General features: G+C 42.7%; 1 protein-coding gene across 14 annotated transcripts in view; it reads left to right on the top strand.

The window, feature by feature from the left end:
* Nucleotides 1-15,643, top strand: part of tcf4 (transcription factor 4) — a 502,483-nt gene that overhangs the window by 412,523 nt on the left and 74,317 nt on the right. For all 14 annotated transcript variants that reach the window (XR_013498725.1, XM_078219783.1, XM_078219717.1 and 11 more), the window contains one exon: nucleotides 4,625-4,760. Coding sequence is in view for 13 of the 14 variants with exons in the window: in XM_078219783.1 (XP_078075909.1) it covers nucleotides 4,625-4,760 (136 nt within the window). In the remaining variant the exon portion in view is untranslated. The remainder of the gene's footprint in view (nucleotides 1-4,624; nucleotides 4,761-15,643) is intronic.

Genomic DNA, 15,643 nt, shown 5'->3' with positions numbered 1-15,643 from the left:
CTGCTCTGGATTACTCGTCCAGTGACAATACTACTACATCACCAACTGGATAGATCACCTGGCATCAATCTAGGCATCAGACATATGTAAGGTACACCCAGGCCAATCAACCTGCAAAGTTCTCCTAACAACTCAGGACTTGTGCTAAAATTGGGAGAGCTGCCTGGTGGACTAATGAAGCAACAGTCTGACGTAATTTTCCTCACAGAATCATATATTCCAGTCAGTGTCTCATCACCATCCCTGGGTGTGTCCCGTCTCATCGGCAGGACAGGCCCACCAGAGATGGCAGTCGCACAGTGGGAGGTAATAGCCTGGGAGTCTTCAATATTGACTCCTTAGCCCATAAAGTCTTATAGCATTAGGTCAAACATGGGCAAGGAAATCGCCTACTGATTACCAGATGAAACCCTCCCTCAGCTGATAAATCAATACTTATCCATGTTGAACATCCCTTGGAAGAAGCGCTGAGGGTACCAAAGCCACAGAATGTGCTCCAGGTGGAAGACTTCAGTGATCAATGCCAACAACACTCAAGAAACCCAATATTATCCAGGACATTCAGCCTTGTTCAATTGGCACCGCATCCACCACCTTGCAATTTATTCACTCCACCATAGTGGCAGCAGTGTGTAGCAACTATAAGGTGCACTGCAGCAACTCACTAAGGATCAAGATGCACTGCTGCAACTCACTAAGCCTTCTTCGACAACAACTTCCTCCTAGAAGGACAAGGGTAAGAGATGTATCGAGTTCCCATCCAAGTAGAGCATTATCCTGATTTGATATTATATTACAGTTCCATCAGTTTCACTGGGTCAAAATTCTGGAAGTCTCATCCTTACATTGCTGTGGGTCTCCCGACGCAAGACTGCAGAGGTTCAAGAATGTGGCTCACCACCACCTCAGAATTAGGGGTGTGCACTATTTGCTGGCCTTGCCAGCTGATGCGCACATCCCACGAATAAGTACAAAACAACGCAACCTTCCTCTTCTGAATGATGCATTAATGAATTAACCCAATGGGGAGCTAAAAGCAACATACCTTGACAAGCTTGTTTGAATTAGAGTATTTTACATTAAAAAGGTTCACATTTCCACTTACGGGTGTTTAAAATCATCACAGTGTTCTTTCAAATACACTGAAAGTGTCCCCGTAGCTCATGCTCATACGTAGCATCTTGGATTTTCATGACAATCTGAGGGATTTCTAATCTCTCAAATTTCACCTGCTAAATATAACAAATACGAAATATCATGGCATCTATTTACTTGGAACCAGCGTGGTGGTTTGATGACATATAACCTAACCAGTCACCACACAAACTGGCTGTGACTCTCACTTTTAATGGTTTCCTTGTTAAGAGAAAAATGTATGCACAAATGGGCACATGTCTGTTATCTTGCACTTCAGTTATTTCTGTAGTGATAGCTCCTAGCCTCCTTACTTATCCCTTGTACAAATAAAATATATTATTAAAATTTACAGCGCTATCATCAACAAACACTGGGGGTTAGCACTGCTGCCTCACAGCGCCAGGGACTTGAGTTCAATCCTGGCCTCGGGTCATTGTCTGTGAGGAGTTTGCACATTCTCCCTGTGTCTGCATGGGTTTCCTCTGGGTGCTCCGGTTTCCCCCCACAGTCCAAAGATGTGCAGGTTAGGTGGATTGGCCATGCTAAATTGCCCCTTAGTGTCAGGGGAACTAGCTAGGGTAAATGCATGGGGTTATAGGGATCGGGCCTGGGTGGAATTATGGTCGGTTTGGACTCGATGGGCTGAATGGCCTCTTTCTGCACTTTAGGGATTCTATGATTCTATTTAATCCAATGAAAAACTGCTTGTTATGCATCACCTTTTCGCCTTCTGTTTTCCACCTTCCTGCGATCCAGCAGAGGTGCTTGCCCTTATTATTTAAGGTTCCTCTTTTGGGCAAAATAAAAATAGGAAATTTAAGAAAAACTCCAGTCCATTCCACGTGTTAATGTGATAAAATATTGAACATATCATATTGCTGCACAGACCCCAGGAAATGTCTGCTCTCAGCCACGAACAAAAATGTGCATTTAATTAAAAAATGGTCCAAACGTTCTGCAAATAGTTTTTTTTATTTCTCGATGCTTTATTATAAATAATGGCTTAATTTATATTTCTGTAAATCAAACGCAGCTCTTCTCTTCTTTGTAAACCCATGGGCTTCTATTTGGGTGGGCTGCTTGGCGTGGAAAATTCTAGTGTTTTCCATCTCCGCTATGTGTCTGGTGAGCACACTGTTTGAAAAAAAAAACAAATGGAAGAGAGGAAACAAGAGGCCACTTGGCTGAGGAACATTGATTTTAGAGATTCCTAAAGTGAAATGAAAACTAACATCCTCTGTCATTTTCATTAACAAAATCTGTAAAGTTATTTTAACGGGGGGGAAAAAAATCCAGTGATGATTACATGATGATCTAGTGAAGATTTACTTGATAATTGCTTTATCAAGAGTTTATCCAATCAAGTAGTTATTGGAAATGAGGCTTCTGATAGCAACACTTTGGTATTAAGGAGTGCACAGTAATTGAAAGGAAGAATCATTCCTTCCCAGAGCGGCACGGTGGCACAGCGGTTAGCACTGCTGCCTTACAGCGCCAGGGACCCGGGTTCAATTCCAGCCTTGGGTCACTGTCTGTGTGGGGTTCGCACATTCTCCCCGTGTCTGCCTTAGTTTCCTCCGGGTGCTCTGTTTCCTCCCACAGTCCAAAGATGTGCGGGTTAGGTTGATTGGGCATGCTAAATTGCCCCCTAGTGTCAGGGGGATTAGCATAGTAAATCCGTGGGGTTACGGGGATAGGGCCTGTTGGTGCAAGCTCAATGGGCTGAATGGCCTCCTTCTGCACTGTAGGGATTCTATGATCTTGGCAAGCTCCTTACCGCCACGGCCTTTCCATTCTTCTTACAAGAAGCAGATGTTATGAAGTCAAACTGGTATCACCACCTGTTGATTCCCTCTTCTTCTAGCCTATTCCCCTTCCTGGGTGTTTATCACTGCCTCCGATTGCTGTGGAAAGAAAAGCTGGCTCTAGAGGGAATTGACATTTCTTTTTCATTACTGTCACATGAATGTCTGCACTGTTCTGTGACACACGCTTCATGCCACATTTGCATACTGGCATAACTGTAAACAAAGCCATCCTGCAAAAGTAAAAGCTACATACTATTCTGATTTACGACTTGCTGTAGGATAGTAATGTGGCGGTGGGAGTATTGTTTCAAGGGCTTGAAAATAACTCCACCCAGTTTTGACTGCACAATTCTTTTAAAATGCCTTTAATAAAGTTCCCTGAAATCCCACACTCATTTGTCAATTCACTTTCAGTGTCCTCTGAAACTCCTCTGTGAATCGGCACAAGGGAGCCGCCTTCTTGAACCACTGAAGTCTATCAGGTGCAGGTACACCCACAGGACCGATAGGAAGGGAGTTCCAGGATTTTAATCCCATGAAACCACACTCCTGACTTGTGCCTTACAGATGGCAGACAGGCTTTGAGGAGTCAGTGAGTTGCTCACTTCAGAAATCACAACCTCTGATCAGCTCTTGTAGCCACTGTATTTACATGGCTAACCCAGTTCACTTTCTGGTCAATGGTAACCCCTGGGATGTTGATAGTTTCAGTGATGGTGATGCCAATGAATATCAAGGAGTGATGGTTAGATTCTTTGTTGGAGATGGTCATTGTCTGGCACAGGAGGCAAAAATATTACTTGCTACATGTCAGTCCAAGCCTGACTGTTGTCCAGATCTTGCTGCATATTGGCACAGGCTTCTTCATTATCTGAGGAGCTGTGAATGATGCTGAACTTCCCCATCTCTGATCTTAAGGTGGAGAGGAAGTGATTGATGAAGCAGCTGAAGACGATTGGGCCTAGGACCCTACCCTGAGGAACTCCTGCACTGACGTCCTGGAGCTGAGATTGGCCTCCAACAATCACAGCCATAATTCTTTGTGTTACGTATGACTCCAACTAGTGGAGAGATTTCCTCCTGATTCCCATTGACTTCAATTTTGCTCAGAGTCCTTGATACCACACTTAATCAAATGCTGCCTTGATGTCAACGGCAGCCACTCTCACCTCCCTTTGAGTCAACTCTCTTGCCCATATTTGGACCAAGCCAGTAATGAGGTCAGGAGCCAAAATTTGAAAGAATATATTCCTGAAGACGGAAATAAAATGGCATGGCCAGACATTGGGGCGGGGGGGCTATTTTGGTAGCTTTTTCAAAGACCTAGCATGGGTATGGTAGACTGAATGGCCTCCTTGTGTAATCTATGATTCAATGTGGGTATCAGAAGAATGCAAATATAAAGTGAGACTTGTTTAAGAACAAAATCTGACTATTTGATTTATTATTGTCACATGTATTGTTATACAGTGAAAAGTATTGTTTCTTACACACTAAATAGACAAAGAATACCATTCATTGAGAAGGAAAGGAGAGTGCAGGATGTAGTGTTACAGTCACAGCTAAGGTGTAGAGAAAGATCAATCATATCTATATCTAGAATTAGTAACTTTGTATGTGAAATTAATGCATTTTCCTCTTATGTCTTTGTTACATATAAATGAATATCTAAAACACAGAGCTACCCATCACACTCCTCCTCGGACATCAATGCCAGTCTCCCCCCGATGTCCAGTTTCCATCGCAGTGGCACAAATCACTATGGCGCTTCGTCCTGCACACCGCCCACCTCCAATGGAACAGACAATATCATGGGTAAGTTGCAAGAGAAAATACTACATTCATACAGCACCTTTCAAATCTTCAGGATGTCGCTGAGCACATTATAACTGAGGGCGTACTAATTGTAGTGTGGGGGGGACAAAAACAAATAGCTTTGCTGAACTTGTCCAGTGTTGCACATAACGCCTCACTGCTGCTGTTTGTTGATGCACTTTTTTTCTGGGAGGAGCTGGGAAGTTATTGAATCAGTTGATCCAAGCAATTTGTTTTACTGGAACAAAGTGATATGAACTGTAAAAATATCCGATTTAAACAACATGACTGTCATACACTTATCGCTCTTGTTACTAAATATAATTACTAAAATGTTAAACTCTCAAACAAAACATCTGCTTGGAGAGGGAGAACATTTCAATTCTTGAATATATGTTTGCTACTCATATCCAAAGCATGGCTTTTACTGCAAGAGCTCTTCAACTTTTATGGACCATCCTTGGGACCTCATTGGCTTCTTAGCCCCCTCTATGATTGGATCCCTAGTCCTTTCGGTGTGTTGCTGAGATTGGACAGTATGTGGCTTTTCACACTTGCAGGGCGGGGTTTTATGGCTTCGCTCGCCCTAAAACCATAAAATCCCGCCCAAGGTCAATGGACCTTTTCCCTGCTCCTATTCCCATGGCGGCCAGCACGGTAAAATTCCAGCCGCAGGGTCCATTAGTTATTTTAAAAGGATTTCAGTTGTTGCTTGAAAAACAATGACAGGCTTTGAGCAGTGAGGTGAATTAAACTAGCTGATTCATGTGGGGAAAAAACACAGACTTGGTGGAATGATTAGCTTGCTTCTGTGTTATACTATACAATATTCTAACATTACAATAATAACTGCTATAAGATCCAGAATGGGATTGTAAAGTGTCTCAATGCATACAACCTGGCAAACCTTCCTCTATATTTAACCCAACGAAGAGAAAGCAATTTGTTTTTAGATCTCCTGTTGGACTGTCAGTCATGAAGACCAAATTATTCCAGAAGATCTTAAAAATAAAATGTTTGAGCCATTAGCGATGACCGCACCCAAAAGACCTCAGGCTCTTGAGTAATGTCTGAATGTAAATTTGGGTCTGTGTGCAGCTGTGAGTCAACCAAATGATCATTATAAATGCACTGTTTATGAAAAGTCTTCAGGGAAACTTCTTCCTTTCCTTTAAAAACTCAACAAGTGATTAAAATTATATTAAAAGCATCATCCCTGTCCACCCGGCAGTAGGATACATCAGTTGCATGCAATAAAAGAACTAACTTCAGAAAGTAAAACAAAGAAAAAGGTTTAATAAAGAAACTTCATTACTCCAACACTTGGAGCCACACCCTGGGCCATTTGAGCTCCCCTCAATTCCCTTAACGGACACGTGGAACCTCATTTACATTCCCTTTATCCAATTCCACATCCCATCTTCCTCCACCCCCACCCCAATAGTATAAATTTCTGCTGATTCTTTTTGCTCTTAGCTCTGACGAAGGGTCATCTAGACTCAAAACATTGGCTCTATTCTCTCCCCACAGATGCTGTCAGACCTGCTGACATTTTCCAACATTTTCTGTTTTTGTCCCACAATTCCCATCTGCTTCTTATTTAAACTGGGTCAGCTGACCACCACATAATTTCATCATTGGTTACATTGTCGACCAGGTAAGCTGACCCTCACAGCTTGTTACCATTGGTACATTATAACACACCCTATTATTTCACTGGTTTCATTAGAACAGGTTCTCGTTTTTTCTTCAAATTAAAGATAACCATCCTCCAGTTGGATAACTGTAGATTTGCACCAACCCAGGTGAGCTTTGAAACCTCCTTGTTTTCCAGCATTTGTTTAAAGCTGGCCAAATCAATTCAGTCGCTTATAGTCGAGTGAATATTATCCTATAAAGATCGATTGTCCACAACACTCAATTGGTACCTTCATTCTCGACGTTGCCATTAAAAACAACTCTGTTAATGTGCCAGACAAATATATCCCCATATCTACCGCCTCCACTAATGCTAGAGCTTCAGCCACCAATGTACTTTTGACAATCCTTTTTTTTATTTTCTTTGCTTCTCAGGCCAAGGGCAACATTTTCCTTCCTTACTTACCAAGAATATTATGAATCTGGCAATGCTCGAATGTCCATCTGGTAGATTGGCACGTGAAGCATCACTAAACACAACTAACTGTCCTATCATACTCCTCAACAATTCAGTTTCTTTTTCATTGGCCGGTTCCTCTTTTTTCAGTGACCTTTCTCTGGTAATGGGAATAGGATCAATGCTGTTTAGATTCCCTGGTAATTCATCATTACCCCAGATTTGCTTTGTCGGGTATCAAGACCGAGATATCGAAAAGCACCAAATGCTTGACTCCCTTCTGTCTTTAGCCTATTAATTACCGTCTTTTCAAACTCTTCTGTGCCACCCCATAGGAAGTCATCAAAATGCATCATGAAAATTCCAGCCAATTTTCCTTCAGACTCCCAATAGAACATTGAAGGGGCTGCTTTTAACTGGCCTTAGCCAGTTAAAAGCAGCCCCTACAGATCGTACAGAAAAATACCATACCTTTGATGCATCACTCAATCCATATAGGCATTTGTTCAGTTTCCACAACTGTCCCTGTGTATTACCTGCTTCTTTGGGTAGCTTCAAAAAACTTTTCTTTGAAATGTTTAGTCCTGCAGAAATAACACTATATAAAAATCAACAAGAATAAGAAATAACACTGCATTCTGTAACACTACATTCTGCATTCTCTCGTTTCCTTCTCTATGAATGGTATGTTTTGTCTGTATAGCGCGCAAGAAACAATACTGTTCACTGTATGTTAATACATGTGACAATAATAAATCAAATCAAAGTCAAATCAAATGCCACTTTGATATCTATCAACTTTTACATTCCCAATTATTAGTTGCTAGGACAGTGAAAAAAAAAATCAGTGTCACTTTCCCTGCTGTGGGTAAATCAACCCTAATGTCTCTCCCCTCCCAAGTGTTCCTCATAACTACGGGCTACTAATCTGGCTTTGGTTTTATAAGTCCCATCTCACAAAACTTTCTCTGCAAACTCACCGATGGGGCAGAGTACACTGCTCTTCGTCTCGTGCCTTGGTGTACCAGACTGTCCAATTCTCTTTGTTTGGCCTCTTATTTCCATGAGCTCCATTTTATTGGCAGCCACCAACACTTACCTATCATGGGGACTTCTACTATTATTACTGTCATTGGCTTGATTTCTAGCTTTCCTCGTTAAACTCCAGCCTCTACTGCCATGTCTGTTCCTGTCAGGGCTGCTACTCTCAGACTGCTGTTCTCTGTTAACACAACTTCAGTCATGTATTTGAGACTTTTTCCTCGGTTCATTAGTGCTTACTGTCTCATCCTCAGAACTTAAATCTCACTTTTTTGGCATCCATCTTTCCACCCCATTTTTCCCAATCTATAGCTTTCGCTTTTTGCCCTTGGTTCTTGAACATTGAGCCAGTGTTTATACTTTCCTGAGGCTTTTCCTGCTCTTCTGATTATAGTGCCATCCCTCCACTCACTTGACCCTTCGGGTATATATGATAGCACTGTGCCCACTTTGGGTAACTGAACCTTTGAAGTACAGCATCGTTCCCTGCCTTACTGTTACTTAGCTAATCATCAGGTTCCTTCTCATCTATGGCTATCTGATCATCATAGTTGCTAAAGGTGTGTGTATGTGAGGAACAAGGTGCATCTTGTGTTTCTACATCTTATTCAGCTGCTCCAAATTCATAATCAGTTCCCACTACTCTCGAAGAGTGGGCTCGCACTTTCTGGATACTGTGTTGTAGTGTAACTACCTTGCCATCCGTCCCTATCACTTTACCTGGTCCTTTCCACTCTTTTACAGTAGACCATATCACCTTTTTCAAAATGTACCCCCGACGGTCTTATGCGATACCTTAGGGCTCGTCTGCCCTGCATTCAGATATGCAGGAAAAATGGAGCTAATGCTTGTCTCTCAAACTGCTTGGAACTCATCATTCACAAATTCAACCCATTGTCCATCAAGAAATTAGACGGTGCCCCCAACCCTGTTCCAATCCATCAAGTCATAATTTTGTCCACAATAGTCTTTTTATCTTTGCTGTAAATCAGTGTAGATATGCTAAACTGGGTAGCCATGTCCATGAAATGTAGTAATTAGATGTCTTTGTCTTTATCCCAAATTCATCACCACTATATCGTTGAAATCCCGGGCTAATTGTAGTCATACAACAGGATACGGAGGTGTCCTTCTATATTTTGTACAAATCTCACACTGGGTTGATATTTGCTCTGATATCATTGTAGACTTTATCCAGCACACCAGCATCCTGTAGCAGTGCTCTCAGTCTGAAGTGCGAGATGAACAAACTGCATATGAAGTTTCAAAATAATCTTCCTTTTGTCCCATCAAGCTGCTGTCTGTAAGTGACACTAATGTGTCATGAATCCTTTGGTTAGACATTTTCGGTTCATTTAAGAGAAGACAATAATGGCCTGACCTCGTAAGGTGTAGATCTACACGTCTTCCAAATACTACAGCTTTGTCATGCTTGGCCTAATTCACGAGTGGCCTAATTCAGCTCCTATGTCTTATGGTCTATGGTTATGCTTCAAATTGATAGTCATCTGGGCTATTTTCATGACAGACGTGCTTAATAACAAAGCTATGTCACTTGAAACCACATCCGTACTTATGAAGAAGCTGATTCCTGCAATTCTACAGGGAATCACCACTCTTTTGGAAGACGTTAAAGTATAGCCATCTCCAAATCGAAAACAGGTGGAACTGTCACTTTCTTTAACTTTCCTTCAAGGGACCCTAAATAGCAATTTAGCCAATCTTTGCCACTTACAGTTGATGTACATCCACTATCCAAATCTGCACAGTTGAAAGAGTCTTATCATCAGCACTCTCATTATTGGGATCAATTTTTCTGTGACCTAAACAATATCTTCATGGTCCTTATCTTCACCACGGTTGGTTTCTACATATTCTGTGTCATGTGTAGGTTCAAAGACACATTTTCTTCTTTTTGGACAATTCACTATGTAGTGAAACGGAATCACATTGAAAACTGCAATTCACAATCCCCTTTCCTGGATTTAAATATCATTTATCGTCCTGCCATGTGCTGCTTCTATCTCCATTATCAATTCAGTTACATCAGGTTTCAACACCAGGTCTATTATTAGTGTAACTGTCTCTGTTTAGGGGTCTTCATATACCATTTGGTGAAGAATGCAGCTGAGCTACCATTGAATCCTCTACTCTGGGTGCTGTAGCATTCTGATCTGAATTGAAAAAAGTGGCTGTGAACGATTGGTTTGCAAAAACTTTTTTAATGATGCTACCATTTGATCAAAGAGGGGCTCTGTTCCCTTAAATTGTGCTCCAGTCATTACCAGAAGACTGTCCATCCGAGACAGACATGCACAGTCCAAAATCTTAAAGGCTAATACCGCATCTGGAATCTCCAAATTAAATTTCATTAGCCTGTTACGGCCCCTATCAAAATCCATGATATTTTACTCCGTGGACTGGTTTTCTTGTCTTCTCACCCTGTCAAAAATCACCCATCCTTCAAAATTCTCCAAAAACTCATATTTTTGGTAAAATTTATCTAGATATTGCTACAGGAGCTATAACCCTTCTTCTTTATTTAGGGCATCTGCAGTCCAGTCAGAAAACACTTTGCTCCTTATCTTACTTCTAGCCAGAAATGACAAAGCTAAGGCCATACCTTGCTTTTTCCTCAGTATTGTAGTAACAAGGGTCCACATTTCCACTTCTGCCTTCCATTGCCGGTATGGTTCGGCATCCATAAAGACAGGGGGACAATCAAACAACGTAAGTTTGCTTCCATCTTCTGCCATGGTCATGTCCTAAGTCCGTAGCACCACTTCAAAAACAAACAAGTTATAATGGGTTTTCCTCTGCTACCAATGTTCATCCAGCTATAGGAGTACTTCAGTTGCATGCAATAAAAGAACTAACTTCGAAAAGTAAATCAAAGAAAAAGGTTTAATAAAGAAACTTCATTACTCCAACACTTGGGACAATGCCCTGGGCCATACAAGCTCCCCACAATTCCCATCTGCTTCTTATTTATACTGGGTTAGCTGGTCGGCCGACCACCAAATCATTTTGTCATTGGTTACATTGTCTACTGGGTCAGCTGACCCTTACAGCATGTTACCATTGGTTACATTATAACAGATGCAATGCTATCATTGGTTACATTATAACAATCCCACCACATAAGTAATGCCCTTATAGCAACAGTGACAAACTCAAATGGGGGGGTCGGGGCTGCGGGAGGGGGCGAGGCTGGTCCGGGAATGTTTTGGAGAGGGGGGGGCGATCAGGCCATTGGGGGTCACACAGCTGGCAATGCAGGGGTCGCGAGGCTGGCCAGCAATTGAGAGACCAGCAGCCAGGGGCCACTGCGCATGTGCCGATCTCGGTGCTGACAGATCGTCGCATGCACAGTGGCTCGCTCAGCGCTATGCTGTCAGCCCCTCCAGTGGTAAACAGCCCACTGATTTTTGGACTGATTCACCTAGCGCACTTTGCAGTGCACAGAGTGTGGGAGATTCATTTTGAAGCTCCCGCTGAAAAAAACAGCATGATTTACTCTAGTTTTTACACGAATTTAGCATTTAGAATTGTTTTGAGAGTGCCCCAGAATCTTCACCATGTAGAAGGAAGCCAGTTAGATTGCACTGGCTCTCTGAAGAAGCATTCTACCTTGATCTACTCCCCTGCTTTATCCTTGTAACCTTGCACACTCTTTCTATTAAGATAGCAATCCAATTCCCTTTTCAATACCTCAATCAAACCTACCTCTACTATCCTCTCAAGAAATTTGTTCCAGACTCTAACCACCCTCTGGGTGAAGTAAATTTTCCTCACGTCACTTTTACTCCTTTTGCCAATTATTTGGGATCTGTGTCCTGAAGTTTTTCATGCTGTCTTTAATGAGAACATTATCTCACTATTTATCCTGTCCGTACCCCTCAGGAACTTGAATACCTCTATCACATCTCCTCTCACCTGTTTCCTCCAAGGACTCAGACCCAATCTCTCTAATCAATCCTCATAATTTTAGTTCTTTATTCCGGAAATGATTCTTGTGAAGCTCTTGTGCATTCTCTCCACTGCCTTTGCATCCTTCCTCAAGTATGTACTCCAGATGAGGTCTAACTAGTGTCTTATACAAGTTCAACATGTCCTCTTTAATCTTGTACTCAATGCCCCCAGTCATAAAGCCTAAGGTACTATATGCTTTATTAATTGCTCTCTTGACATGCCCTGCCATTGTCAGTGACACATGTATAGATACAACAAGGTCCCTCTGTTCCTGCATCTCCTTTAGAATTTCTCCCTTTATTCTATGCTGTTTGTCCATATCATCCTGCCAAAATTAATCAGCTCACACTTCTCTACATGGAACTTCCTCTACCACTTGTCTGCCCAATCCACCAACATGTTTATGTCATTTTGAAGGTCAAGACTACCTCTTTCCCTTTTGTTCTTTGGGATAAAATTTTGATGACAAGCCAGTTGTGTAGCATTGAATCAAATGCCTTTGGAAAACCCATGTTTATCACATCAACACTGGAGCTCTTATCAATCTTCCACAAAGGACATAGAGCTGAATTTTACAGCTCTTCCTGCCTGCGGGATCTTCCGGTCCCACCGGAGGCTACCCCATCTCCCCCCTCTCCAGCCATGGCGTGTCCCCTGGCGGAGCGATTGGCCAGAAGATCCCGCCGGCAGTCAATGACAAGCCACTGCCAGAAAGCCCACCACAGTGGAGTGGAGGGGGGGAAGGTTGGTGCTCACAGTAACAACATTTCAAGTCTCTTCTAATTACAATTTTTAATGCTTGACATTGTTGTGGTGAATCGAGGCTGAACTTTTAAAAATTTATTCTTCATGGAATGTGAGCAATACTGACTAGGCCAGCATTTCTTGCCCATCCCTAATTGTCTTTGAGAAGGCAGTGGTAAGCTGTCACCAAGATCTGCTGCTGTCCATGTGGTGTCGGTACATCCACAGTGCTGCTGGGAAGGAAACTCCGGGATTTTAACCAAGTGACAGTGAAGAAATGTGGATATATTTTATTTATTTTATTTCCGGTGCCTAGATCGATGTATTGTAGTCCATCTGAATTCATTCCTTGTACATTTCTACGATTTTGGGGTGATCCAATACAATGGAGTAGTTTGCTAAACCCTTTCAGAGGGCATTTGGGAGTCAACCACATTGACATATATCACATTAATCTCTTTCATGACATTGATGTCTTCCTGATATTAATGTATTTTCTGTAAGTAGGAGCCAGGAAGTTCAGACAGAACTTTAATGGTTGTTTAACCAAGGCTTTGCACATTCTTATTTTTGTTCATCAGTTCTTTAAAAGAAATCAGAAAGTTAACAGATGACAGAGAGGAAGTGTTAGGTTTTTTAGGGAACATTAAAACTGACAAAGCCCCAGGGCCTGATGGCATCTATCCTCGACTGCTCAGGGAGACGAGAGATGAAATTGCTGGGCCTCTGACGGAAATCTTTGTTGCTTCTTTGGACACGGGTGAGGTCCCTGAGGATTGGAGGATAGCGAATGTGGTCCCGTTGTTTAAGAAGGGTAGCAGGGATAACCCAGGAAATTATAGGCCGGTGAGCTTGACTTCCGTGGTAGGGAAGTTGTTGGAGAGGATTCTTAGAGACAGGATGTATGTGCATTTAGAAAGGAACAATCTCATTAGTGACAGACAGCATGGTTTTGTAAGAGGGAGGTCGTGCCTTACAGATTTGGTGGAGTTTTTTGAGGAAGTGACAAAAACGGTTGATGAAGGAAGGGCCGTGGATGTCGTCTATATGGATTTCAGTAAGGCATTTGACAAAGTCCCACATGGCAGGATGGTTAAGAAGGTTAAGGCTCATGGGATACAAGGAGAAGTGGCTAGATGGGTGGAGAACTGGCTTGGCCATAGGAGACAGAGGGTAGTGGTCGAAGGGTCTTTTTCCGGCTGGAGGTCTGTGACCAGTGGTGTTCCGCAGGGCTCTGTACTGGGACCTCTGCTATTTGTGATATATGTAAATGATTTGGAAGAAGGTGTAACTGGTGTAATCAGCAAGTTTGCGGATGACACGAAGATGGCTGGACTTGCGGATAGCGAAGAGCATTGTCGGGCAATGCAGCAGGATATAGATAGGCTGGGAAATTGGGCGGAGAGGTGGCAGATGGAGTTTAATCCGGATAAATGCGAAGTGATGCATTTTGGAAGAAATAATGTAGGGAGGAGTTATACAATAAATGGCAGAGTCATCAGGAGTATAGAAACACAGAGGGACTAGGTGTGCAAGTCCACAAATCCTTGAAGGTGGCAACACAGGTGGAGAAGGTGGTGAAGAAGGTATATGGTATGCTTGCCTTTATAGGACGGGGTATAGAGTATGAAAGCTGGAGTCTGATGATGCAGCTGTATAGAACGCAGGTTAGGCCACATTTGGAGTACTGCGTCCAGTTCTGGTCGCCGCACTACCAGAAGGACGTGGAGGCGTTAGAGAGAGTGCAAAGAAGGTTTACCAGGATGTTGCCTGGTATGGAGGGTCTTAGCTATGAGGAGAGATTGGGTAAACTGGGGTTGTTCTCCCTGGAAAGACGGAGAATGAGGGGAGATCTAATAGAGGTGTACAAAATTATGAAGGGGATAGATAGGGTGAACGGTGGGAAGCTTTTTCCCAGATCAGAAGTGACGTTCACGAGGGGTCACGGGCTCAAGGTGAGAGGGGCGAAGTATAACTCAGATATTAGAGGGATTTTTTTTTACACAGAGGGTGGTGGGGGCCTGGAATGCGCTGCCAAGTAGGGTGGTGGAGGCAGGCACGCTGACATCGTTTAAGACTTACCTGGATAGTCACATGAGCAGCCTGGGAATGGAGGGATACAAATGATTGGTCTAGTTGGACCAAGGAGCGGCGCAGGCTTGGAGGGCCGAAGGGCCTGTTTCCTGTGCTGTACTGTACTGTTCTTTGTTCTTTGTTCTTTGACAGATCAATGACTAAATGCCTCAGATGGCCTGGTATCGAACCATACGGACTTGGAGCAACCTGAGATAATGCCTATTTTCATTGTCAGCAGAGCTAGGGCAGTGAAAGGGAAGCTAGAGTTGGCTTCAGTGTCAGATACTTGTGTTTGTAAATTATATTACCTTAATAACTTCATAATCTTGGGCCACATTTTCTCCAGACAGAAACATAGAAAATAGAAGCCATTCGACACTACGAGCCTGCTCTGCCATTCGTTTTGACCATGGCTGATCATCAAAATCAATACCCTGATCCTGCCTCCCCCCATATCTCTGGATCCCTTCAGCCCCAAGAATTATGTCTAATTTCTTCTTGAAATCACACAATGTTTTGTCCTCAACCAATCATAGAATCTAGAGGACAGAAACAGGAAATTAGGCCCACCAATACTCTTGTCCACTTGAACCACTATATTTTAATCCTCTTTTGCTAACTTTCCATTTCCTTTGATCGCTAGATTGGTTCTGGGCTTGAGTCTAGAGATTTGCGCTCACCATATTCATCTGGTTGGCACTTGAAAATAGGCACACTGGGAACTGTCTCTTACTTTGTGCCTTTCGTAACTGAAGCATAACCTTCACAAGCATTTGCCTCTCCTCAGACTAAGCATGCTGAGACCTATCCTCATTCTGTCTGTGCATCTTTGAACACTAACTTAAATAGAAGGGAGCAGCTGTTTTTAGGTGGGCTAGGCACCAGTATCTTTTGACGTGTATGACGCTATTCAAATTTAATCAGTACAGGGCGAGGACGTTCAGTTAAAACAACT

Source organism: Mustelus asterias, chromosome 1 (genome assembly GCF_964213995.1).
Source record: "Mustelus asterias chromosome 1, sMusAst1.hap1.1, whole genome shotgun sequence".
In the NCBI taxonomy this organism is placed as follows: Eukaryota; Metazoa; Chordata; class Chondrichthyes; order Carcharhiniformes; family Triakidae; genus Mustelus; species Mustelus asterias.
Note: the sequence above shows the minus strand (reverse complement) of the source record. Positions and strands in the feature narration are given on the sequence as shown.